Source organism: Podarcis melisellensis (genome assembly GCF_964234715.1).
Source record: "Podarcis melisellensis genome assembly, chromosome: 1".
Taxonomy (NCBI): Eukaryota; Metazoa; Chordata; class Lepidosauria; order Squamata; family Lacertidae; genus Podarcis; species Podarcis melisellensis.
In genome coordinates this window covers 13931140-13956396 of record NC_138528.1, presented here as the reverse complement: position 1 = coordinate 13956396, position 25257 = coordinate 13931140, and the positions used below count along the sequence as shown (strand labels likewise).

Genomic DNA, 25257 nt, shown 5'->3' with positions numbered 1-25257 from the left:
AGAGAATATGAAATTGTGAATGGAAGATAGTGCAGAATAATTCAGATTAAGAAAATCAGAGTAGGATTAGAGATGCCAACAATCAGTTAAATGTGTTTAAAATAATGTTTATTAATGTATTTTATTATTAAATTTCTACCCAGCCTATCTGTACTAGGTTCCGAAGGTGGCCAAGACCGATAAAGCATATATGCAATAAATAAAGCATATTAAATTACAAGCTTATACATAAGGCCAAAGAAGTGACTGGTGACCTGTTTAGAGCTCTGAGTACTGTTTTGAGTTTAGTGAGATTTAATTATTTTAGGGATACATTCATAGATTTCTGCTGGCTCTAGAAAAGGCTGCACAATAAAGATTCTCACAACTGGATATCACCCATGTATTTCTGTAAATTGGTCTGAGCCCACAGGATGGAAAAATTATAATAAAATACATTAACACTAAACATTCCATTTCAATTCAAACTGAATTCTACAGATGTATTGTGCTGAAAGATAATTCATTATCTTAATCTAAAGATGCCTTTTGATTTCTGATTAGAATTAAGATCATTGAGAATGGTTTGCAACATACAGTTCATAAACTGCTGTTTTTTGTTTCCTGAATGCCACGAAGAGCTGCCTTCAGGGCCAACATCAAGATCTGACACTGTCCATGACCTTCTATTATCATCATCTGGGGTAGTACAAAGAATCAGAAAGTCAAGTGAAGATATTATCTCCCCAACACACCCCGACATCATGCCCACCTGGAAAATAAGAAGAAACTTTCTAAATGTGAATTTTGATATAGATTATATGAAAAAACCCACCCCAATTGAGCAAATGCATGCCATATTCATAAGCACAGCAGTCAAGCAAATGCACTGAGAATCAGATGGATCTGCTGCTCATGTGTTATTTTCCCATTTTTGGAGGGGGATAGCAGAAACTAGTAAGGTGGCTATGGAAGTAACTGGTTTGTATCCATGCATTTCATGTATCCTCTTCAAGCGAGAAATTGACTTTGAATATCAGAATACTTTGACACAAACCCAGAAGCTAATTTTTTTAAAAAATAAACAAATAAAAATTGAAGCAAAACAGCACCTGAAGAGGATGCCAACTTCCTGAATTAACTTAATGAAATTTGTCTAAAGTAATGGTTACTCTTAGGGAAAAAAATGCTCTTTCTCATACATGCCGTAAAAAGCTTCTTTTGTAACAACGTTTCCAATTTGTGCATCTCAATTTTCATAATTTCAAGAACAGCAAGAACCCAGTATTATATAAAAGTTATAACCAGAGATAAGAGGCCTGATTTGAAACACTTGATACAGTTAGTAGCAAGCAGAAATAAAGCATTTAATCTGAAAATAAACATTTAGTACAAAACTCGCTCTATTTTTTTCTAGGAGGCTAAGTCTCTCTCTCTCTCTCTCTCTCTCTCTCACACACACACACACACACACACACACATACACACACTGCCCAATGCTAAATAACAAAATGCTTTTGAAATTGCCTTTGGTTTAAAACATGCCTTGCTGCATGGCATGGGGGGGGGGTCTGCTGTTCAAGAAAACAATACCAAAGCCACCTTGAGCATGCAGAATTATTTGTATTATTTGTATGATTCTTGGAACCCTGGGGTCCACAGCGGAACATGCACACTTCATTTTATTTCTGTTTCTATTTGAAAACTGCCTGCCAACTCGCTCATTAAACTATTCAGAATTCAACAGCTGACTGAAAATCAAAGAGAGTCCCTTTGATGGTCCGCTCCCAGTGACAATCAGCAGTTTTTGTAACTACAAGTGTCAGTTCCTGTAACTACCCCTCAGTTGACTGGTGGTTAAAATGACCTTCTTTCCCCCCCCCACCTCTGCATTAAGAAGATGAAAACTAAGTGGTAGTGAAGTTCAATTTCAGTGAAATCTGTGCACTTATAAATAAGCTCCACTGTGTTCCATGGAATTTATTCATTAGTAGGTGTGTTTAGGATTGCAGACTGATGATGTGAGCCTGTATAAAAAGGACCCCTGACAGTTAAGTCCAGTCGCAACTCTGGGGTTGCAGCACTCATCTCGCTTTACTGGCCGAGGGAGCTGACGTTTGTCTGCAGACAGTTTTTCCAGGTCATGTGGCCAGCTTGACTATGCTGCTTCTTTGGAAACCAGAGCGGCGCATGAAAACGCCATTTACCTTCTTGCCGGAGTGGTACCTATATATCTACTTGCACTTTGACATGCTTTAGAACTGCTAGGTAGGCAGAAGCTGGGACCGAGCAACAGGAGCTCACCCCATCATGGGGATTCGGCAAGCCCTAGGCTCAGTGGTTTAGACCACAGTGCCACCCGCGTCCTGTGAGCCTGTATATGTTTACTCAAAAAAGCCCCACTGAGTTCAATGGGACTTACTGCCAGGTACATGAGTACAGGTAACAAGTAACTTGTCCACAGCCACAAAGTAAACCACCTAAGAACAAGACTAGAGAACACAAAAAACAGTACCTGCTTATGTCAAAATATATACAATGTGACCCTATGTGAACTTTCTTGACTCAAGGTACCAGCATAGTTAATTATTTGCTAGCTAAGTATTCTGCTTTTTCTAGATACATGAAGGAGAGCATTTTAGATTTGTTCACTTGCGAAATACCCAGAAAACAATGAAACACACACACATGCTTCTATTGACAATATACAGACACAGTTCTAAAAATTCCTGTTTAATATGTATCTGTGTGCCAAAGCTCAGATGACCATATTAAAAATGGGATTTCTTAGCTTGCCAAAGTTCTTCTACAGACTCACAGTGCAGGATCTCAGAAAGAGTAGAAGCTGAATGGATGATATTGTGAACAGCAGACTGAAGAGAGGGAGGTGACAGAATAGGATCCACTACAATGTCTAAATCAGAAATCTTCCAGGGACCTGGAGATTTTTTCACACACCCATAGTCTGTATCTACTGGAGACGACCAGATCCAGTCACACAGTAAAAGAAAAAGGGGAAAAAATAGGATGTGGAAAAGAATTACAACATAAATGACAAGAGAAAGATTAAAACGTAAAAGAGAACAGGAAAATGTACAGATAAAAGTATGACACTCAACATATTAAGAAAGAGCCCTCAAATTGTGTCTCATACAAAATCTGGGTAGAAAACAATTTTCAACTTAAGCTGCAGGGGAGAAAAAGTCAGTTTTTAAAAAAGAAGTGCATATGTAATTTATATGACTAAAGTGCATTCTGCATATATTGTACTGGGCTGCTAGAGACAAGGGCTCATAACCAAACAAAACCAATTAGCCAGATATCCAAAATATTGTACAAGGCTAAAGCCAATGACATATCTGGAGGCATTCTGTGTTCAAAAACTGCAAGCAGGACTTGTTTTGACTAGTTACAGATAGGTAGCCATGTTGGTCTGCCATAGTCAAAACAAAAAAAATTCCTTCCAGTAGCACCTTAAAGATCAACTAAGTTAGTTCTTGGTATGAGCTTTCGTGTGCATGCACACTTCTTCAGATACCTTCTTCAGATACTTCTTCAGATACTTCTTCTTCAGTTCGGTATCAACTGTTTGTTTTCAAAGATAACCTACTGAAAAGGAATCTGCAAGTTGCAGAAACCATCTACATAAATGTGTGTGAAGATGCATGTTATACTGTGTCTACATCTCCTGAAATGCTGTTAAAAGTCTGTTCTCTTGCCTCTCCGTTTTCATGAGGCAGGGCAATTCTCGCCCTCCATTAAGCCTGAGCAAGAACTGGCCTGCCCTCCATTTTCCATGTGAGAAAAATAATCCCTGCCAAACCTCTGAATCCACAAATTACAGGCTGCCTAGCAATGAGATGGGGGACTCTAGGGACTATTTATACCAGCAAAAAGTAGCTTCCTCTGACCCTTGCAAGGTTTCTAGCATACCCTCACTCTGAAAAATCCCTTTTAGAGCCAGAGCACTGTGTTGCAAGTGAAGTCGTTTAGGATCAATCAGGTTTGAGCCACAGAGTTCCTTTTTTTCAGTATTTTGTTTTGTCCAACTGCCTTCTTCTTTCCTTCTTCTACTAGAAATAAAACTTCATATAATCTGACTGTTGCAGATCTGGAGTGGGTGCATTTGCCAAGCTCAAGGATTCTAATCATCCCCCACAACCACCGGATCATTTGGGCTCATGCTAAATAAGAACAGAATTGGGGTTGTTAAGGATCAGTCAGTTGCTCTGATCTCTGGGAGAGACGGAGAACCTTTCAGCTCACTTTATGCCTTGGGTAAACTGTGAGGGATCTGGATAGGAAACACAAGAGGCTCTGTTCCTAGGATCTCAGGACTCTTAGAACTTCCTTGAGCACCCCAGATTTCTTCCCACCTGGGGGGGATAGCTGTGAGTTCAAAGGTGGCAGCTGTTACTGGTTGGTTATTGTCCTACTCCGCAAGGCAGTTGTGCAAGGAAGGACATGAGAGGCTGTCCTGAACACTCCCCTTCTGTCACAATACTCACATCAGAATTGTTCTTCTTGCAATTAAATATGAACTTTTAATCACAGCCACACTTAATGTAGGAGTTGCATATGGTACAACATCATATTGGCAAACCACAGAGGCATTTAATAGTAACTTTGGGACAAAGGAGAAAGCATCTCGACTCATGTTTTTGTCAAATGACTGAACAAATGAGTTTGTTCAATATGAAAGTGAGCTCTGGGGGTCCTAATCCCTCCCACCTTATGGAAGGGACTGATGATCACCCCCAAAGGCAACTCCTTTGTCACCTCCTACTGTACAAAACAATGTACTTGTTTTTCTGAACTGCTTACCAGATTTCGATCTTCCATGAGTTGCACTAGTAGTAATAGTGAGGGACTGTGGTTTCACTGGGTCAACTGGCACAGCATAGCTGCTGGAGCTAGGAACTTGAATGTATGGCCCCACGGCTGCAACTCTTCCCGAAGCATTCAGCGACGATTGAGGAGAGGATGTTCCATTTATCCGGTTTAACTAAAAAATGGCAAATCAAAAGGTGTGTTAACATCAACATCAGCATGTGTCTACATATCTGCAGAATCTTTTTGAAAGGAAGAGTTATAGAAGAATTACAGTGTGCTTCTCTGGGGTTCAAACCCCTTAGCCCTTCCTCTCTTCCCTCACCCCTGGGGCATTTTCTCTTTTACGTTCATAAGCAACGTTAATAACGGTCCCGCTTCCGTTTTATTATCTCTCTTTCCCAACTACTGGGAATGTGGAAAGCATTTCATCTCAGAAGGCACCAAAAAGCATCATATAATATATCCCCTTCTCCCTTTTGGTTCCATGCCATAGAGCTGCAAAGTCTGCATAATATGGAACTCATGAGATTATTAGGAAATTAAGTAAGTTTCTACTGCCAATGTAATTCAGCAAACTCAATTTTGAAAAAGTTAATCAAGAGTCTACTACTCCTATCCTGGCCACCAAAGTACTCCTGTGAAGAAACTAATATTTTATCACTAAATTTCAACTCACGTCTACATGACCCCACATTCAATTTATACTCTCATATTACCGCAGCAGATTTTAGCAAAACACAAGTAATGCATTATTCACTTCTATGGGGCTAGAGGAAATGGAAACTTGATGAAGCTTGATGAGCTTTGTAGAAGTATTGAAATGTGGCCCTTTTAATAGTTTATCTTACAGGGATGTTTTCTTTTTGACGTGCCTCAACTTTTTTCTTGTATAGGCGCTCACGTAGCTCATTAATACGCTTGTCCATCATGGCAACCTCCATGTTACGCTTATTCAGAAGTTCTTTCTGCTGCTGAAGCTTGGTGTTCTGTTCCTGATTAAGCCTGTTACGAATCTATAAATAAACAGAGTGATTATCACTACTTTGGTTTGGGTTGTTTTTAAAGGTAAAAAACCTCAATAATCTGTAGAAAAAACAGCTATGTCCTGTGTGTGCCCTCTGGAATTATTTTTCATTTAAATAGCAGAATAGTTATCCTAGACAAAAAACTGCCTTTTGAAACTTAAGAGGTTTAGTGGGGAACTGCTGTATAAGAAAAAACAAGTCCAGAGCTCTATTGGGCATACAAAATTAATTGTATAGTTCTTTGGAGTCAAGCCTAGGTAGTTTAACACATGCCTAAAGACTAAATACATCTACTTGCTTGTAAGTCCAATTTATTTCTTTCAGATATATTTCTAAGGATTGTGCTTTGGGGCAGAAACTAAAATCTATATACTTCTTTGTAACCCCTTCTGACATACTTTCATTTCCCAGAAAGCACCTGTTCAGTCATGAATAAATACGGCATGCAATCAATTAAGAGCGCCTAAGTAAAATATCAAAACTACATATAGAACACTGAAAAGAAAAGCAGTAATATAAAACCTTCCTTAATTTATAAGGAATTTGATTAGGATATGATTTCCAGTATAAAGGTTGTGCTGCTGGATTTTGTACATTTCCAAATAAAGGATGTCATCTTATAGACATTTAGCTGGGAGTAAGCCCCACTGAACTCAAAAAGACTTACTTCTAAGATGATATAGTGCTTGATATGTGAATGAAACACCAACTAAAATGCCCAATTGTAATACTGCTTTTCTTTCTTAGAAGAGGGATGAACGGAAAATATTTATTCAATTGCTTTCAATGGCAATAGGGAGGCACGACCAACTGGCAGCCTGGATATGGCCCTGAAACAATTTTACTTGGTCCCTTGTAACTGCTATGTTTTAATTGAGATTTTAACTGACACCAAATAGAAGAAAGCCCCAGTTGTGTTCATTGGCACTATGTAAAATGCATGTCATGACTGTTTACCTGTAGCTCTTGGTATAATTTTTTTAATTCTACAGCGGCAGGCCCTGTCATCTGTCCATTGTAAGACTGGAACCCGTTCAGCTTCCCTTTCCTCAGGTCCTCTAGCTGTTGAGTAAGCTGGTCCACCTTTAACACTGCAGCTTGTAACTCTTGTTGCTTTTCCTGGAAGATGGCACTGATATGTTCAATTTCAGTGGCTGAAATTAAAATGGAGAATGAATGCAAACACATAGAAAGAGAAATAAGCATGAGGCCATAAGCAACGCTGTTCAAATATTTTCTCGGAGCTGCTGCAGAATGAAGCTTATAAGCAAAATAATTTGGGGGCAGGGCCATAGGAACCAACTCCTAGGAGCCGTGGGGGCTTTGGCCCCCACAATAAAATATTTGAGGAGGATGTTCCCCCAGGTTGACGGGCATTGCCATTGAAATGTGCACACACCACATCATTTGATCGATTATACGGGGTGGGGCTTACCTGACCCCATATTTTATTCAAGTTGGCACCCCTGGTGGGGGGCAAAGGAAAATGCTGTGGTTGATTCTGTCTGGATAAGGCTATTAAGTGGTCATGCCTAAATTGGACTTTAGACTATTATGTTCCCCAGTCCACAACCCCCCGAAGCAGCTGCTGGAGTTTGAACTGCAGCAAGCAGAAGGAAATGCTCTGCTGATCAGATCTAGCACAAGCCAATTGCAGGGACACAATTGAATGCCTCATGCCATGGGTTTCCTGGTTAATATTCCAGTCCCAGAAACATTAAGATATGAGGGGTCAATTAATTTCTGTTCCTTACAATCAGCACATTATATAAGCAATTCACATTAATAAGATTTCAGACTGATATTAATCTGTTTTAGTATTTCAACTTTTGTATGTTTTTTTTAAAGTAGGGCTGTTTTATCTTTTGCAAACAGCTTGGAGGTTTTTTACAACCAAGCAGTGTATAAATTTTATGAAATAAATAAATAGCAAACGCGAGAGTCTGAGAATGCTGAAAAGACATTCTGAAATGCTACAGAACAGCATGTTTCTGCTTGTGTGCCTAATGCAGGATGCTTACTACGCTGCAACATGTTCCCTTCATTATGGCAACTGGAAAAGTGCACTCAAAATAGTGAAAATGGTTTCCAGAGGACTCCATGTTCTGAATGACTCATGTTAATGTTTCCCCATACAAGTGGCCGACAGCAGTAGCTCAAATATATTGTTAGCCCTGGCCCCCGATCAACCTCTGGGCCAAGAACCTAAGAGCTTAAAAAAATGGGAAGAAGCCGCTCGTACACAAATTGCCATTCATAATCTTGCTGTAATCCACCTGCCCTCTCATGGCACGGATTTTTTTCAGCTTTGTCTCCTGGGTTTCCACTCGTTCTTTAAGTTTCTGAAGCTTTTCACTCTCAGACACAGACTGCTGTTGACGGCGTTCTTGCTGCTTGAGATAACGTAAACGTTGTTCCTATCAAAACAAGTAGAACATGTAATCATGCTGTCTTATTTTTAGAAAAGCATTACCAGTCACTTGCCTATTACTTCTAAACAAAACAAAACCTCAGTGTGAGTCAGCTAGTGTTTAAATTAGGAAAATCTTACCTGCATACTTCTTCAGTCTGGAAACAAATATATTAAACAACAGCATGAACGTATCTTTTAAGAACCTATTAATGTAAAGTTTTTATGTGCCTCCCAGTTGTATCCTCCAAGAGATACCAGGCCCTTCATTTCAGAAGCTACAAAATAAAATCTCTGATCTACACAAAAACAAGCTCCAGCTGAAACATTCATTCCAACACATCTGTGAAGTTTCCTGCAACTTGTACTTCCTGTTCCTCAAACACACTTCCTCCTGCAGCAAAATGGCTCCCCAACCCCCCATTACATAATTTCCCAGAGGAAATAATGACTAGCAGAAAACTACAAACAGGCAAAGATAAGGAGATCTGGAGCAAGATAAATGCCACTTCTTTAGAATGACAGCCTACGGACTAAACAAATACGGGAAATGCTTCCTTTTTCTCTTGAGGTTTTTTAAAAACAAAAAACAAAAAAACCCAACACTAAACTACTACTGTATAACCTAAACTCTTCTCAGTTCACTTCTGTCCTCTAACTCAACAGAGACTTCACCTTGTAAATATTGTTTCTTCCATTTAAAAGCAAAATGACAGTGATATTATAACATGATTATGGTGGCGAATCACTGTATTGAACAAAACGCTGAACAAGACTTTATTTCAGAAGGGTTAAGAACACTAGCACTGAAATTTTGTCTCTGCTCAAGTCAGTAGGTGGACCTCTGTTGATAACCATAAAGCCTCAATCACCGATGGACTATGTGACCCTAGACTTGAGACCTACATCTAAGGCAACAAGGCATCACACACAGAGTTAATGCCACATCACTTCTCAATTTGCAAATTTTCTGTACTACTGGGACTTAGAGCCTTCTGTGAAAACAGCACATTTTCTGTTCTTTCCTTCCTCTTGTTACTGGAAGTGCAGTTTACCTTGGCAACCAGCATTTGCTGCTGATTTTCAATCTGCTGCTGTTGCCTGGCAGCCATATCCTGAAGTTCTGAAAGTGTGAGTTCAACACGTGGGTTTCCAACCTGCAGAGAATAAAGAGAAGCAACATTATTCTGTCATTACACTATGTGAATGCTCATAATTTTTTTTTCACATTTTAGTTGCCATACATTAACAGTTGACCATTTCCTGCAATAAACCGTCCTTAACACAATTTGGAAAGCAGCCTGACCTTTGCCCCTGTTCATATTCTTGAAAATATAAGTTTGTATGACAAGTGTGGCATGGCGCACTACAGGGGTGCAGCAGAGACTGAAGCATGCCTTCATAGATGATGAACCTACCACCCTTGAAACAGGAAAATCTCATGAAGGACAGATCCCACCTTTTCTACCAATACATGATAGGCATCACCTTGAGGGATAAGGGAAGGAAACACTGGAATTCCTTGATGCAGCCCACACTACAGCTGATGGGTGGTGGGGGCAGAGGTGAGTGGGAATCATAGAATTTGTTTTATTTGTAGCATTTGTAAGTGACCCTATAACAAAAAGTTCTCTGGGTGGTTTACAATAGATAATAAAGCAATGTAATCCAAATAAGATACAAAACCACCACTGTCCAATGCTTTCCTTTCCCCCACCAACATGAAAGCCTACCATTTACTTCAATGTGTGTGTGGAGGGGGGAGATGAGCAGCAGAACTGTGTTTACAAATCTAGAGGACAGGTAAACACGCCTCCAAGGTAGCCCAATGTGATCAGGCTCCAACAGATGAGGAACTGGCTTTACAAAGAGAAAAAAAGATGCCATTAGGAAGTACTGAAAATATTAAAATTTCCCAATGGATAATTTGTTTCAAACTGTATTCAGCTTCTCACTGTTTTTGTTCCTAAATGTGTGTGCTTTTTTCTCCTTTATGTTAAGAGGTTATTTCCTCTTCTTATGGACTATTTTGTCCTCCAGAGGTTAATGTTCAATATATACTGTCTTTGCAATCCCAGAATTCCTCTACACCACTCCTAAGAGTCCTAGAAAGGACACAGAAACTCTTACACTTAATAGCAAAAGCTGCTCAGGTGGGAAATCTTAGTCAACATATTCTGCCAGAGGGCCAGTGAGGCCTTCACAAATAGCATCCCAGCTACTAAGAGCTTCCGTGCAAGCTGTTCTTTAAGTAGCATTTTGCTACTTAACAGGACTTCAAATGCAATTTCTAATGAGGACCAAAACAAAGCTCATTCTTCAATAAAAAGCTAGTAAATTATTTACTGGTTCCCCAAAGTCCTCCTAGAAATCCCCACTAAAAGGAAATGAAAGTTCAACTATGTAAAAGGAAGAAAACAGTGAGCGGATAAAGTAAAAATGAAAGTACAAACGTGGTGTTAAGTAAAACAAATATAATCACATACATGAACAATACATGACATTATGGAATTCTGTTTGCATTCCTATATGCTTTCTATAAAATACAAGATGGTTTGACTATTGAACGTGGAGCACTGCTTTGCATGGAAGAGACTAAGGCAGCACGATAAAGCAAAACAAAGACTGAGGAGCAGAGACCAAAATAATGTGCCATCACAGGCCACCTGTGGGCACTGTAGTGTCCAGCAAGAGTAAAGCAGTGCTTGGTCCCAGAATGTCCAGGAGTTTAAATGCCTCCAAGCAGTGACCCAGGAGCAGGATTTTCAAATGGAGATACTGATGCAGAAAAACAAAATCTTCCCTGAGAGAGAGGAAGACTTACATGAATCAATGGAGTCCCAAACCATCACTTTCAAAACTCCTTAACCTACTAGTATCCCATAATCATGTATACATAAATATATGGTTGCTTCATGTTTTACAACTACAGCATGGAAGCTTATGCTTAGGGCAGGCTGCTGTCTGCTGAAATGACTTTCACATCTCATAAAAGCAGAACAAAATGCAGAGAGAAAGTAACTGCAAAGGTAGTGGTCATGGATGATGGGAACTGTAGTCCAAAAACAGCTAGAGACCCAAGTTTGGGAAATACTATTTTAGATGAAACCTCATGCAGTAGTTTACAAATTTCATCCAGCCTTGATACCCAAATCAAAATTAGTAGCTTTATTTTTACTTTACTTCTTAAAATGTTTATATATCATCTTCCATATTAATCCCAAGGCAGTTTACAACCTTAAATGTCAGTGCATTAAAAAAAAATTTTAAAACAGTACAAAAGTACCTTGGTTGTCGAACGGCTTGGCTCCTGAACAAATCAGCTTCCAAACACAGCAAACCCAGAAGTAAGTGTTCTGGTTTGCGAACATTTTTTGGAAGTCAAACATCCGATGCGGCTTCCGATTGAGTGCAGGAAGCTCCTGCAGCCAATCGGAAGCTGCGCCTTGGTTTTCAAACGGTTCCGGGAGTCTGACGGGATACCGAATGGATTAAGTTTGACAACCAAGGTACAACTGTATAATAAATACATATTAAAATGCAACTATTCAGTCTGTAACTCAAACAGTTCTCAGGGTAAATTCCAAAGGTGAATAAATGTGTTTTCAGGAGGTGCAAAAAAACTCAACAAGGTTGGTGCCTGCTTTAAAGCCAGGGGAGATGGTTCCATAAACTGGGTACCATGACAGAGGAGGCCCTCCCCCTGGTTGCCACAAGGCATATTTCCACAGGCATGGAGTGCATGAAACTGCACTCCACTGCGCTGAACACAGAAACCAAGTGGACTGCCAGAGTAGGGAAGCCCTTTCCTCTTCTCTCAGCACAGAAATGCAGCAGGCTATTGCAAGAGAGATGGACCCCTCCATCCCTCTTCTGCTGGCTCTCAGCAAGCTAGAGAACATTTTTGAAGGCTAGCAGCTCTTGTGAGCTAATTAACAAAGCTGGACACACACAGTCCTCGCACAAAAATAAGCAGCAGATGGTTTGAAAAACTGGTGGTTGACTAACTTTAGGCAACCATTCTGCAACTAAATAAAGGTTAAAAACTGAAGTAAACATTTCTCCCCCACAAAAAGATGAAGCACAAGAACAGTAAGACTCAGAAAAATTTGTGAGGAAAACCTCACTTGCAGTCTGATTCAATTTTTAAGTTGTGTATAATGAAGGCTTTCTACCTTCAATTATTCCTACAGTTATAATTTTACATAGAGCTCACACAGTTGATCCTCAATACTACATGTAACATATAAATTTATGTTATAAGCAGAACTTGAAATGTGCATTGCTGGGGTTTTTTTTCCCTAAAAGCAACCCATGGAGCATTTACAAATTCCAACAACAAAAATCAAGATATTCCTATGAGAGATGCCAAAAGAACAAACTGTTCCTAGCAGGTTGTGAAGGCTATCAAAATTTGACATTCACATTCCACTGCAGGGTCTGCTTTGCTCTCTGACACACTCAGAGCTCCGTTGTTTGCCTTGGTGGAGCCCTGATGTCATCTGACTACAAACTATGGTTTTGGCAAGGATCATCAGTTACTGTCACATTAGGATGCACTGATGAGATTTTACAAAAATGAGACACAGAAGAGCATCAGGTTATGTACACTGAAAGCTAAGAATGTTGGCTTTCAAAATGAACACAATCCTATTTTTTAAAAGAATAATCTAAGTGCTAGACTCATTTCAAAGTATATTTTTCACAATGAACTCAATCAATCAAGTTGTTATCTTAAATTCTTATAGTACTGCTCTCCTGTTCTTCATAATACGTTATATAATAAAAGTTATATCATGTTAATCAATATCATATTAATATTATATAACCTGCATTATATATAAAATGATAGCACGTTAAAACTCATTAGCATTTGACTAAACGTAACTTCACAGTATATGTCTATGGTATTAACTTTATCCTGTAAAATAGTCCGCAATAGAAAGTGGCTACAGACAACGAAACTATTTCCAAAGAATGCAATTTCACACCCTTGACAAAAGATAACAAAATAACAAACCAGGACAGTGGCTATTAGTTACAAACATACTTTCTCTAACATTACTGTGTTTACTTTGGACACAAATCTTTACCATCTGTCTTTCACAGTGACTATTTAGCACTGGGGAAGAGAAGGGAAAAGGAAAAACAAACAAAGATTTAAACCTGTAGTTTTACTCTCAGCTGCTTCCTTTCCATCCACATGGTAAAAGATGGTTGAGGGAAAACAAGCCAGATTCCTCTTCAGCCACAGAACTGTACTTTTAGAACCAATATTTTAGGCCTCCAAAGAAGGGCAGATAAGACTCTGAACATTGGAGAACTCTGTTATAGAAGTACCCTCCAGCAAGCAGCTCTTTCTTGAAAGCTCTCCTTAATCACTGAAGTTCCTGCTTTTAATCTCACTCATAATTCACAGCTAAAGTTCAAACAGAATTGCAGATGAAGTTCAAAAAAGTTTGCAATCCTGCTAATCCGTATGAAGTTCTCTTGTTAGATCACGCTCAGTGAGAAGAGAGCCAAACGTTAGCCTTTCAGAGCTCTCTCTGGTAACTAACTTCCTGCTGTGCTCACACTAGCTATTAGTAGATCTCAAAATGACATCACTCACCTTTCACAACAAACCTGAGCCTATCATATGTAAGACATAAAACCTTCTTGCTCCCACCAATGGAAAAATGCACCTCCTACTTTTAAACATACACTTAAAATAAACACAAGACCTTCGGCAAAAGATATATACTCCCACAGATTCCATAAATTCACTCCGGGCTTAACATTCTGATGACTTATACACATTTCTTTTTCGTTGAAATCTGAGGAATCTCGCTCTGCAACAGAGCACCTAAAATGGCACTAGTTTGGTAGCAATGAACAAAAACCTTTTGTAAAAATGGTATTTGGTGTTTATGCCTGCCCCACTGTTGCACATAGACAAAATTCCTAAGGCTGCTCAGAATACAGCCACTGAATATATTATTAAAATAATAATGCAGTCACTAATCCTAGTATCTTAGCCCCAGCTTAACCCAGTTTTCCTCAGAGTTGTTGCACTACAATATCCACAATTTCTGACCACTGGCCATACTGGCTGGGGAAGAGGGGGACTGACATCTGGGGACCAACATCTGGGGACCCAAGGTTGAGGAAGGGTCTGCTAAGCTTCTGAGTGTTGACTCATTTTATTACCTTCATTTTCTAAAACAACCATTAAGGGCTGATTTACACTTTGTTTGTCAAAGACGTTTGCCAAACAGGTGTCAGTGTTTGGAGCAGCAAGCAACATAACAATGAAGTGGGTTCAAAAAAGGCATTCCCTGGCATGCACCCATGTGGTTTGTAAATACATAATCCCACTTCACACTTTGTAACATTTGCCTTCCCAGACACTGCTGAATATGTAGCAAACACCTGTGCCACAAAAAGTGTGAATCTGAGATAACTCTTAGTCCCTCATTCAGAGCTTCCAGGTTGCATTTCCCCCTACAGCTTTGTTGGTGTTGATGTACAGTATGACAGGATGTGACCATTCCGAGAGGAATAATTTAATATCAGCAGCCAAGTTACAGCACCCCTCCTGATAAAGGACAGCTACAAATACTGAAATAATACCCTTCTACAGTGCATACCATGTGGGGGAATTCACCTGACCTGCACACTAGATGCATGTCCTTGCACAAACAATGTGTCACAGTTCTCCAGAACTGTAGTAGAACAGTCAGTACCTGAGACAATGTGAATCATCCTTCCTTATTTATCAATTCAGGAACAGGGAAGAAAATAATGGCTACTCACACAGTCTTTAAGAGGAGGGATTTGCCAAACATTTTCCTTGTGAACTTACGCTAAGGAAGCAGTTTAAGTATACTTTCAGATGACAGTTTAATGGGGAATCTATGCATGTCCACACAATGCCATAGGCACCAAAATGCCAGCCCATACTTCTGAAAAGACGAATCTACCCTCAAAGACACAGAACACATGACTACCCTCAAAGATTCATGGTGGAGATGCTTCATGCTACACCAATATTTTCAATTCTTTTTGTTTCTGCTGTACTAGCAGCAGAAAATAATGTCTGGCTGGGATCCAAAATGCTATCTCTGAAACACCTCAAAAAATGTTCCTGAAGGTTGATGCTGCTCAGAGGAGCTAGAGATGCAGACCTTTGCATGCAAAAGGAACCAGGTTCAATCCTTGGCATCTCAAGGCAGGGATGGAAAAAGCTTCTTCCTGAAACACTGGAGAGCCACTGTCGTCAGCACAGGCAATACCAAGCTAAGTGGACCAAATCGTCTGACTCAGTATTAAGGCAGCTCCTAAGTTCCAGAGTGTTTCTAATACGTGGTAAGAGCCTCTTTTTTTAGTCCAATGACTACACTGCCTGATGTGCAATCTTTCAGAGGTTGCATGATGGTGGTGGGCAAGGCCAGAGGCAAAAGTGGGCAGAGCAGTAGGTGTTCCTTTTACGTTTGTACAGTAGGTCACATTCCAGCCACATAAACGTCAGAGGTTTCTACACGCACATCTCTCCATTATTCATCCAGGCAAGCAAAAGGCATTATCACAGTTCAAAGACACATGCCAGCCTAGCAAAAGCACTTTAGGAGAGCACAGATCAGAGCTATGGAGGGGCTTAGGCCAGGGTGAAGTCCAAGGACTGTACGGAGGCCCCCAACCCCTCTACAGAAATGAGAAACACTTTCCCCTCCTCTAATGAATCAAGGCTTCATGAAATCTAAGCCACTAAAAAGCCAAGACATTTGCTGGGCCTCAAGCTTGGGGAAATGGGAGTGTATTCCTCTCCAAAGTATGGAAGCTATTTGCATAGTCCCTGTGTTTTGCGCAATGTTTACTTTGACTGTGCTCTGCTATGACTTATCAGTCGGCTCCTGGGGCTACATACCAACACTCAAAACAGACTGTACCCTAGCATAAACTAAGCCTTGCTCTTTAGAGTGATAGAAGGTGATCCCTACCAGGGCAAGAATTCCTTTTCAAGGTCAAAACTAGAATTTCATATTTTGTAATCACCTAGCTGCCAGTTCCTATAGCAAGCAGACTGTGCTATCAATGTTTGAATCAGATGGAAGGAATATCTAGTTCTGCTGGAACTAGAACACTATCTGCTCACAATGTACATGGCGTTATTGTTCACTTGATGGTTTCATCCACAGCTCTGTCTTTTTAATTAGGTCAGAAAATGCCAGCAGCACAATCCATTTGGAAAACCGATGATAACACCAGTGCCCCTTGCTTAACTTCATAGAAAGAAACAGGATGATCAAATTCAGATAAATCAAGCACAGTTTTTGGAATTAAAAATAAAAAGAATATGCCCAGTGAACTACTGACACAGGTTAACCCTTTATATCTAGATTGGAAACTTTTTTTAACATTACTATGATATTATAAAAAGTATGCAATCATTTAACTTGTACTAGTAAAGTGGGACTCTTTACTGTTCAGAAAATCATCATTCCATTTCTGTGTCTATCAGATTTTATCTGTAAAATATTACTATGATATTATAAAAAGTATGCAATCATTTAACTTGTACTAGTAAAGTGGGACTCTTTACTGTTCAGAAAATCATCATTCCATTTCTGTGTCTATCAGATTTTATCTGTAAAATATACATTTTCCCATATAAAGTAAGTCCCAGAAATTAATAGAGCTGCTACCCTATTAGCATCACCCACCACCAAATGCTGACACATTTAGCTCAGTCTACATTAATAATATTTTTTCTTTCTTTCTCATACCCCACCCATTTAGCTGAGTTGCCCCAGTCACTCTGGGCAGCTTCCAACAAGCATACAAAAAACCTAAAAGCTTCCTGAAACAAGGCTTAGGACTACTGAAAAGACTTCAGATGCCAGCTTTCAGATATCCTATCATTTACAATTTCTAATTAATTCAACCACATCAGTAAGAACTTGATTGTTCAGTGTGGCAGCAGTGACACTTTTGAACTCCCTGCCAGTTGATATCAGGCAGGTGCTTTCACTGTATTCTTTTCAGTGCCTGCTGAAGACATTCTTATTTAGACAAGCTTACCCAGATGCTTAGAAAGCTTGTATGTGTTTTAATATGTTTTAGTCTCTTCTTTTTTGGTTTTAACTTTCCATATGCTTTCAATTATGGTTGTAATTCTTTTAGTGATTCTTTTATTTTTTTGTAATCTGCTTTGAGTTTTTTTCTACAATCAATAAGCTTTCATAAAATATATAAATAAATAAATTTACAAACTGTAAATGCAGTGTCTTTCCTCTTCTTTAGGGGGGAACTATAGCTACTGGGGCACTGGAACATATACAATACAACACACAAATACCCTACAACTATCTCTGACAATTGTCTACTGCACAAGCAAAGAAGTATCACTAGTAATCAGTTCCAACAGCTAAAAGCAGTTTCTACAAATTAATTCTAAAGCAGCTATAGAGAGAAAGTGGGGTGGGTTGTTTATAACACTGTGTAAAGTGATACTTACAAAGGTACTGAGAATTAAAACTGGTAAATAAAGATGTGGTTTTCATTCTCCATTTATCTAACTTGAAAAACGCAAGGCAAAATGTTCTGACTTGTTTACCATAATTCTTTACTCAAAAGCAGTATATGAGTAATAGAAATGCCTCATCAAGCAATACAAACAGGCACAATTTCTATAAATAGAAACGTCTGAAACTGGATTTTTCTGGATATTAAGTGAGAGAAAATGCCATCTTATTTTGATATGCTCTAGCCCACTAATGTTAAGACTCATTACATGATTCTTAAATAACATAGTTATTACTTTATAATTTGTTTTTCCTGAACACAGTTGTGTTAAGGAAATATTTATGGAGAGGATGCAAAACATCAAAACCATAAAGGTATTTCGGAAAACAAAGACAGTGAAAACAGCCTTACAACTGAATATGTTTACCATGAGACACCATAACATTGCTATGTCCCTCTTGCATCCTCTCCTCTATCCTCTTTTTCAACAGTTTAGCTGAAATTCAGCAAATAATGACACAAAACTTTACAATTTGCATCCTGCATGGAACTAATATGCCCCAGCTCCTGTAATTCAACAAACATTTTCAGAGTTAACTGTGGTTATTAAAACAATTTGTTTCTATACCATTAAAATTCAGTGGGAAACATTAGAGTGTGTCAAGCATGAAAAAGAAATAGTTTCTTAAAAAAATGAAAAAAAATAGGAAGAGTAATTACCTGCTGGCAACTTCCCCATGTAATTTCAAAAGAGCAAACTTTTATTTTGCTGCATTGCCCATCAGCTGTGAACTCTTGCATTTTTTCAACATGCTTCAACTCCATCTCCCCACCCATACCTACCCCGGATTTCCCAAACACAGTAACTGCTGTCTATAAGCTAACTTGGCACAAATCTTACAGGAGGTAAACCCTCATTCTCAATTTGTGAAAAATTAATCATTATCAGGTAAGTTTTGTAGCTTTTTCTGTCGTGCACAGAACCTGCCCCTGCCCCCACAATCCTTTATCAATAGGAAAAGCTGTCTCTCTGCAGTCATCAGCAATCAGCAAACAGAAAAGGCTAGTGGATTTTGCCAGCAGTGAAAGACTTAATCATGACAAGATCAAGCCAGCTGTCAGGTCGAATCAGCTTGATGCATTGCACTTTTCATATTCATTGAAGAATGTTGAATAGGTTCTCCTTTTGCAGCTGACTCTGGATTTAAATTCGAAATACAAACACTTTGCATTTAGTCTGGAAGAGAATGGTATAACTGTCTTTCTTTGGTCATATTAACTAACTGTGTGAATCTGCTTGTCAAAACAAAGTAGGAGGCCATGACTGCCTCCCCTGCACATGCTACACCAGTTTTTGCTGTTCAGGATAACAGGGTACCATGTTGACTGGCGTGCACTGACACCTGCTCTCTTATCGGGCAAAGCAGGATGTACAAGATAAATATAACATACTCTGTGCTACTTTTTTCAGAATGGAAATGGAACAACACATGAACCAGCTAACAACATAGCACGCAAGCAAAAATATTAAAGTCAAGGGGATGCAATGAGCCAAAAGCACCAGTCAGTTTCAATAAATTAATTTCCCACCCATCCCAACCCTGAATCAAAATAATAAAATTCACTTGCTCATGCTTTCAAAGGACAAGAGAAAAACAAATTTAAAGGCTTTGGTAGATTTTATAGCACCCAGAATGACTCATAGTTGAATGCTTTTAGTCCTCTAAAAAAGCAAACAAAAAACCCAAGCAGGATAATAATGATTACAAACTAGCAAAATGGAGTTCCACATAGATATTTTGTAGCTGTACTTGTAAGCGGGGGTGTATATGTATGCGTGGGGGGCGGTGTTGTTAGCAAAATAAGATGCCACTGGAATAGTACTGAAAGATGGATAGATTAGTAGTTAAAGCACATTTACCAGTAGTTCTGTACCACAAGAATGGAGGTATATTTTATTTTTTTCAAGAGACTGTCTTCCCCTCCAGCAACATAGCAAAGCAATAAAAGGTCTAACATGTTTTCAAGAGAGAAATGAAACTAAAATTGCCAGGAAGAATCTCAGTAATTTATCTGCTTAAACAACTACACATACTAACTACCAATTAATCTCAAGGACATAAAAATTATAAGTGATTATCATTTGGATAAGCGTTTTCTATTCTTGCATCATTTACAACCAACAGCTTTGATATTAACTTCCCCGAAAAGAGTTGTGTTTATAAAATGGGGCTTTCCCACCTCACCCTCCCTCTCTGTAGCCCTCTGAAATAATAAATTGTTGTTGTTGTTGTTGTTGTTGTTGTAACAACAACAACAACAACAACAACTTGTACCTCACCCATCTGACTGAGTTGTACCAGCCACTCTGGGTGGCTTCCAACAGAATATACAAAAACACAATGGAACATCTGACATACAGTAATCCTTTCTGATACAGGGCTGCCTTCAGATGCCTATGGAAGGTTATATAATTACTTCTCTCTTTGACATCTGACGAGAGGGTGTTCCACAGGGTGGGAGCCACTACCAAGAAAGTTCTCCGCCCAGTTCCCTGCAACTTCACTCCTCACCATGAGGGCACTTCCAGAAGACCCTCAGAGCTGGACATCAGTGTCTGGGCTGAATGTTGGGGGGGGGGAGATGCTCCTTCAGGTATACAGGGCCTGAAATCCACTACTGAGGACTGGGAAACCCTTGGGAACAAGGGAGATATGGGGCATCTGTTCAACACCCCAGTCCTATGCATGCTTCAACAGATGCAAACCTTGTTGAGTTCAGTGGCAGACTTTGCTATCTGCTAAGTTTGCTACCGACTTGGATGGCAATTACTGATCTACACATATCTACACAGCAATTGCTTATTTATTTATTTTACATTTATGCAAGTGGGATATACAACAAAAAAGGTACAGATGCCTTCCTTTTGTGCATGAATTGGTGCTCTTTTGGCTACAGAAGACCAACACTCATAGCTTAAACAGTGGAAGCAGAGGGATGATTGCTTTGTTTTATATTGTTTGAACACTGTGAATTCCTGCTACTAAGTGAAAAGGAATGCTGTTATTCCCCCGTTCCACTATGCAGCAGTGACATGGTATCACGATACAGAACCTGGCTTCAATACTACCAAGAATACAACACAAAAAGGGAAACATCAGGTTTTGTACTCTGCAGAGTCCCCAGAGTGTCAAACGCTGAAGCCGAAGCTATACTTTCATTTCAACATGTTAAAAATAGAAGCCGCTTCCCCCATGCCTCCACACTGCTTTTAAACAAACACTTCATCTGTTTATACCATTTCCATCTGAATGATGGGTTACAGGCATATTGTTTGCAGGCTTATGTCATCCGAACAGGGATGGGCAGTACATAACATGCTTTGTTATGTACGGGGCAAAAGGTTCAATCCCCAGAATCTCTCTTGAGAGCTAGTTTATGCAAACAGCAGAATCAAGTGGAAATGTTTTGCTTGGACCTAATGGCTTTAGGATGAGGGGTGACATGGTTACATTGTTCATCGGGTTGGGAAGGGGGAATCCTTGCACACAGAAAATAAGAATGTGAAGGAGAAGGGCTTATCCTTCTCCCTAATGCACTGTTTTCCTACATCAAGGGATTTTCTTTTTCTTTTTGCAGAGGAGCATTTATGCCCCCCTCTGCCTGAAGCCCCTCCCCCCACAGCCTTCAGCAACAACAGTCCAGGAAAAGCTTTTTCATTTGATTCTGATGATTGCAGAAAATGGACAAAAAAACCCTGAAGAATATCCTTTTTTTAGGAAGGATATTGTTTTGTAAATAGTTGTTTTATTGAATTGGTTGTGGCCACCTTGGTTACTGTCTATTACTTTCTTGCTGCTGTTTCAGTGCTGGTTTATGGCATGCTTTTAAAAGTCAATTTCTGGTTTTATCTCTCTTGTTAGAAACCTTGAGCTCTTCTGAGCATATAAACAGGGATAGAACTTGTTGTCCTCCAGATGTTGTTTGGGCTCCAACTCCCATCGTCTCCAACTGTTGGTAACACTGCTGCGGCAGCTGGGAACTGAAGTTCAGTATGATATGGAAAAGCCATGGGTTCTCCATCTTTTGCCTTTTTTCTTTTCTTTTTTTAAACTAAGAAATCTGGCCTAAGAGCTGGAGAGAACTTTGACACTACTAGGCAAACTGGACCATTTTTAGCTGGTGTGGTCTGCACCACTTGGACTAACACATTGGAAAACAGCTATCCATTGGATTCCATGCTGCTACAAGTATTATGATGCAACTTGTGGCAAAAACATAATCATAAAAATGAATTAAAATCTATATTTTGAGGGGGGAAATATACTCCAAAATGCTATTCTGAGAGAAAACACTTCCAAAAACACTTGCTAAAATGCGTCTTACAGGGAGATTTTTAAAATTTGCAGATTAATGGGTAAACAGGACAGAACAGAATTAATGCACAAAAGTGACATAGACCAGAAATAGGTTGATTTATCCATACTTAGGTGAGATGTGACTTGCACAAATACAGTCCAAGTTCTCTCTCTCCCACACCTCTAGACATTTGCAAGTGTGAGTCAGATTCTGTTTTCATTATATGGCCACACTTTTCCATACCAGTTCCAAAGCTTTGCAGTAGTGCAATAAATTGGAATCTAGGAGCAAAGCAAGGCAATTGCATCAGCATGTGCTAGGGGATAGGGGAAGGGGAAAAATAGGAACCTCAAATCATATTCACTCAACTTGCATCATGCTCCCATAAAAATGGTCTTATAAAATCAGTCCCCAGTAGAAGACAACGACCTATAATATTTAAAGCATTTTTCACTTTACTGTTAACATTGCATGCATAATTCAATTCTTGGAAGATACTTTTTGTGCAAATGTTATACTGCACTGTTCAATGTAGATGTAATACTCAAAGGATTATGCATGTTTTTACTAATGGTTAATTGACCTGAGCATCATTGCTCTGTGAAAGGCCTCCAGCACTGCACATATTCCACAATTTATGCTAATGGTTCAGTAAACAATGAAACAAAATAAAGATTAATCAGCCTGTGCTGTAGCAATGAAAGAAAATGGATGATCAAGACACAAACACTCTCAGAAAATGTAGCCTTTTGATTTTATTAGTACATGAACCTAATTATATTTTTACAGAAGGAATTTGTATCCTAATAATGATGATACAATTATGGATTAATCTTGTCATTGTTCTCTGTAGATACAAATCAAAACAACATCAGCGTAACTATTTCTTCCTACAGAAAGGCTACAAGGCCAGTGATTCATGAAAAGAATTAAGAGGGCCCTTCTTAGAATGCTTTGCATTTAATGAATCAGTCTTTCAATCACCATCCACCACTTCAATCTCATCCTTCACTTTCTCTCTGTTCACAATTATACTTCCCAATTCACCTTATTTTCTACTGTTTTCTGATACCTATAGTGAGAAGTGGGTATAGACAGAGGTTTGTTTCTGTGATCTTATCAGTACAGTTATTGGGGTGCAAATTCTTCAGGCAATTATTATATATTCTCTCCTAAACCTGTATACTGCCAGTATTTGTATTTAATTGCCGTAAGTAAAGAATGTTATTCATAAATGTTATTCATTGCAAACAGCAATGACAAAAAGCTACTGTGTTTCTTCTCTGTCTCTTTCAGTAGGCCACTGCCTCTGTTTATTAATTAAAGGAAGATTATTAGGAAAGACTGTCAAATTCCTGTTTTTCGGATGCATCACTTTTCTGTATTAGTGTTACCACCTAAAGGAGTTCTTATCCATGCAGCTATGAGCTAAACACAATGCAAACTCCTTTCCAGGTGGGAAATCCCATTTAATTAAAAATATTGATGGGCTTATTCTTATTTTTGCAAGCCACCTTAGAATTTATTTTTAAATAAACAGTGGTGTGGAAATTAATAGGCTGCCTTTCTAAAGTGATGAAAGCAGTTTAGTTAAAATAAGACGGAACAGTAAAGCAAAACCATGATAAAAAACCACCAAAAAATGTATACAAAGCCATCCCAATCATCACTTACAAACCTGGCATGTAAATATTGAAAATACTCCTTGTTATATCATTGAGCCTTGACCTTCTGACACTTTAGGATATGATGGCCTCAATCATTCTTGTGTTTTATATATATAGCAGAGAACTATAATGCATACTATATGAGCTTCCCTTTGAAAATGGTCCAGAAATTTCAGCTGTTCAAATCAGGCATGTCCACAGTCTGTTTCGGGGGCCTAATTTGGCCCCTGTAGCAGTATATGTCCTGGGGTAAAATCCTTAAAAAGCTCAACAACTCTGAGGTGAAATTGAAAGCTCAACAACTCTGGTTGGCCCTCAGGCATGTTCCCTTCAGCATATCTGGCCTTCTTTGAAAAAAGTTTGGGCACCCTTCCCTAAATCAGGAGGTGGTGGTGGTGGTTACCACCTTCTTCCTTGAAATGTGCATAAAGCTGAAGGAGAAAGTTGGAAGAATTACTTTTTTCCACTTTCTATTTCAGCTCGATGTGCTTTTAAAGGCTCAGATTATTTCCTCTGGATCTGGCTTCTACCTAGATCCATTAGAAAAGAGAAATTGTGTACATACACTTTCTTTCTTTTGCTCCAGGGTGTGTGTGATCTAGGAGCGGAGGCGGCCACAGAACTTACTCAACTATGCAAATGTGCCTACAGGCCTAAGAAGGTTGGAAACCCAGACTGAGCCATTCTTTAAGAACTTTACAACCGCTGGAATGGAGAGGCTTCATAATCTAGTCTTAAATCCATGTTGAATAAAAGCAGGCATGTATATACTAACACATTCTTACATGGATCAGTAAAATATTTTTTAGATTGATTATATGCATGAATAGGTTTTACGGTGGGGGGGGAAAACATTTACACAGGCTGGCTTTTTTATATTTATTCTTGTGCTAGCAAAATATTGAGCATTCCAAAAACAATAAACAATCCTAATGAATTACTAAATGGTAAGATGATTAATTACTTAAGCCTACAAATCCACTTTTGCCTTCCTGCTAGAAAATGAGCACAGGCGTATTAGACTGGCATTGTTCAAATAATTCAATGTTAGTCTGCTTATTTTTCAGTGCAATTTAGCAATTTAGCCCAACCATACAAACGGGCTACTTTCCATATTGCACTAGAATCCACTAAAGATTAATAACGCAACTCTTACCACTTTGTTCAGTGGTACTTACTTCCAAGCATGTGTGCCTTGAATGCGATGAAGCAAACAAGTCTTGTGGGGAGGGGACACAAGAAAAGGGAGGGGAAACTGCCCACATTTTAAAGTGAGACCATCACCTCTAATATTCTTAAATTTCAAATGTCTCACAAAGATTAAAATAATCTCTGGGGGCGAGAGTGAGAGACCTTTTCACACACACCCCTGCTAAAACTACTTAAACTAGACTAGACTGGCTTTTGGTCTAATCCAGCAGGCCTTCCTGAGTAAGACAGCTGAGGCCTTCCTGAGTGAGACAGCTACATGTCTTTTCAT

General features: G+C 39.1%; 1 protein-coding gene across 8 annotated transcripts in view; it reads right to left on the bottom strand.

The window, feature by feature from the left end:
• Positions 1 to 25257, bottom strand: part of PPP1R13B (protein phosphatase 1 regulatory subunit 13B) — a 64489-nt gene that overhangs the window by 11618 nt on the left and 27614 nt on the right. For 5 of the 8 annotated variants that reach the window (XM_081909471.1, XM_081909470.1, XM_081909468.1 and 2 more), the window contains exons 5-10: positions 9303 to 9404; positions 8080 to 8254; positions 6795 to 6991; positions 5661 to 5825; positions 4804 to 4984; positions 2798 to 2953 (exon numbers count right to left, since the gene is read on the bottom strand). In XM_081909471.1, coding sequence (XP_081765597.1) covers positions 2798 to 2953; positions 4804 to 4984; positions 5661 to 5825; positions 6795 to 6991; positions 8080 to 8254; positions 9303 to 9404 — 976 coding nt within the window. Of the gene's footprint in view, positions 1 to 2797; positions 2954 to 4803; positions 4985 to 5660; positions 5826 to 6794; positions 6992 to 8079; positions 8255 to 9302; positions 9405 to 13413; positions 13774 to 25257 lie in introns of those variants that run through there. The other 3 variants (XM_081909473.1, XM_081909467.1, XM_081909472.1) reach the window with 3 other exon arrangements.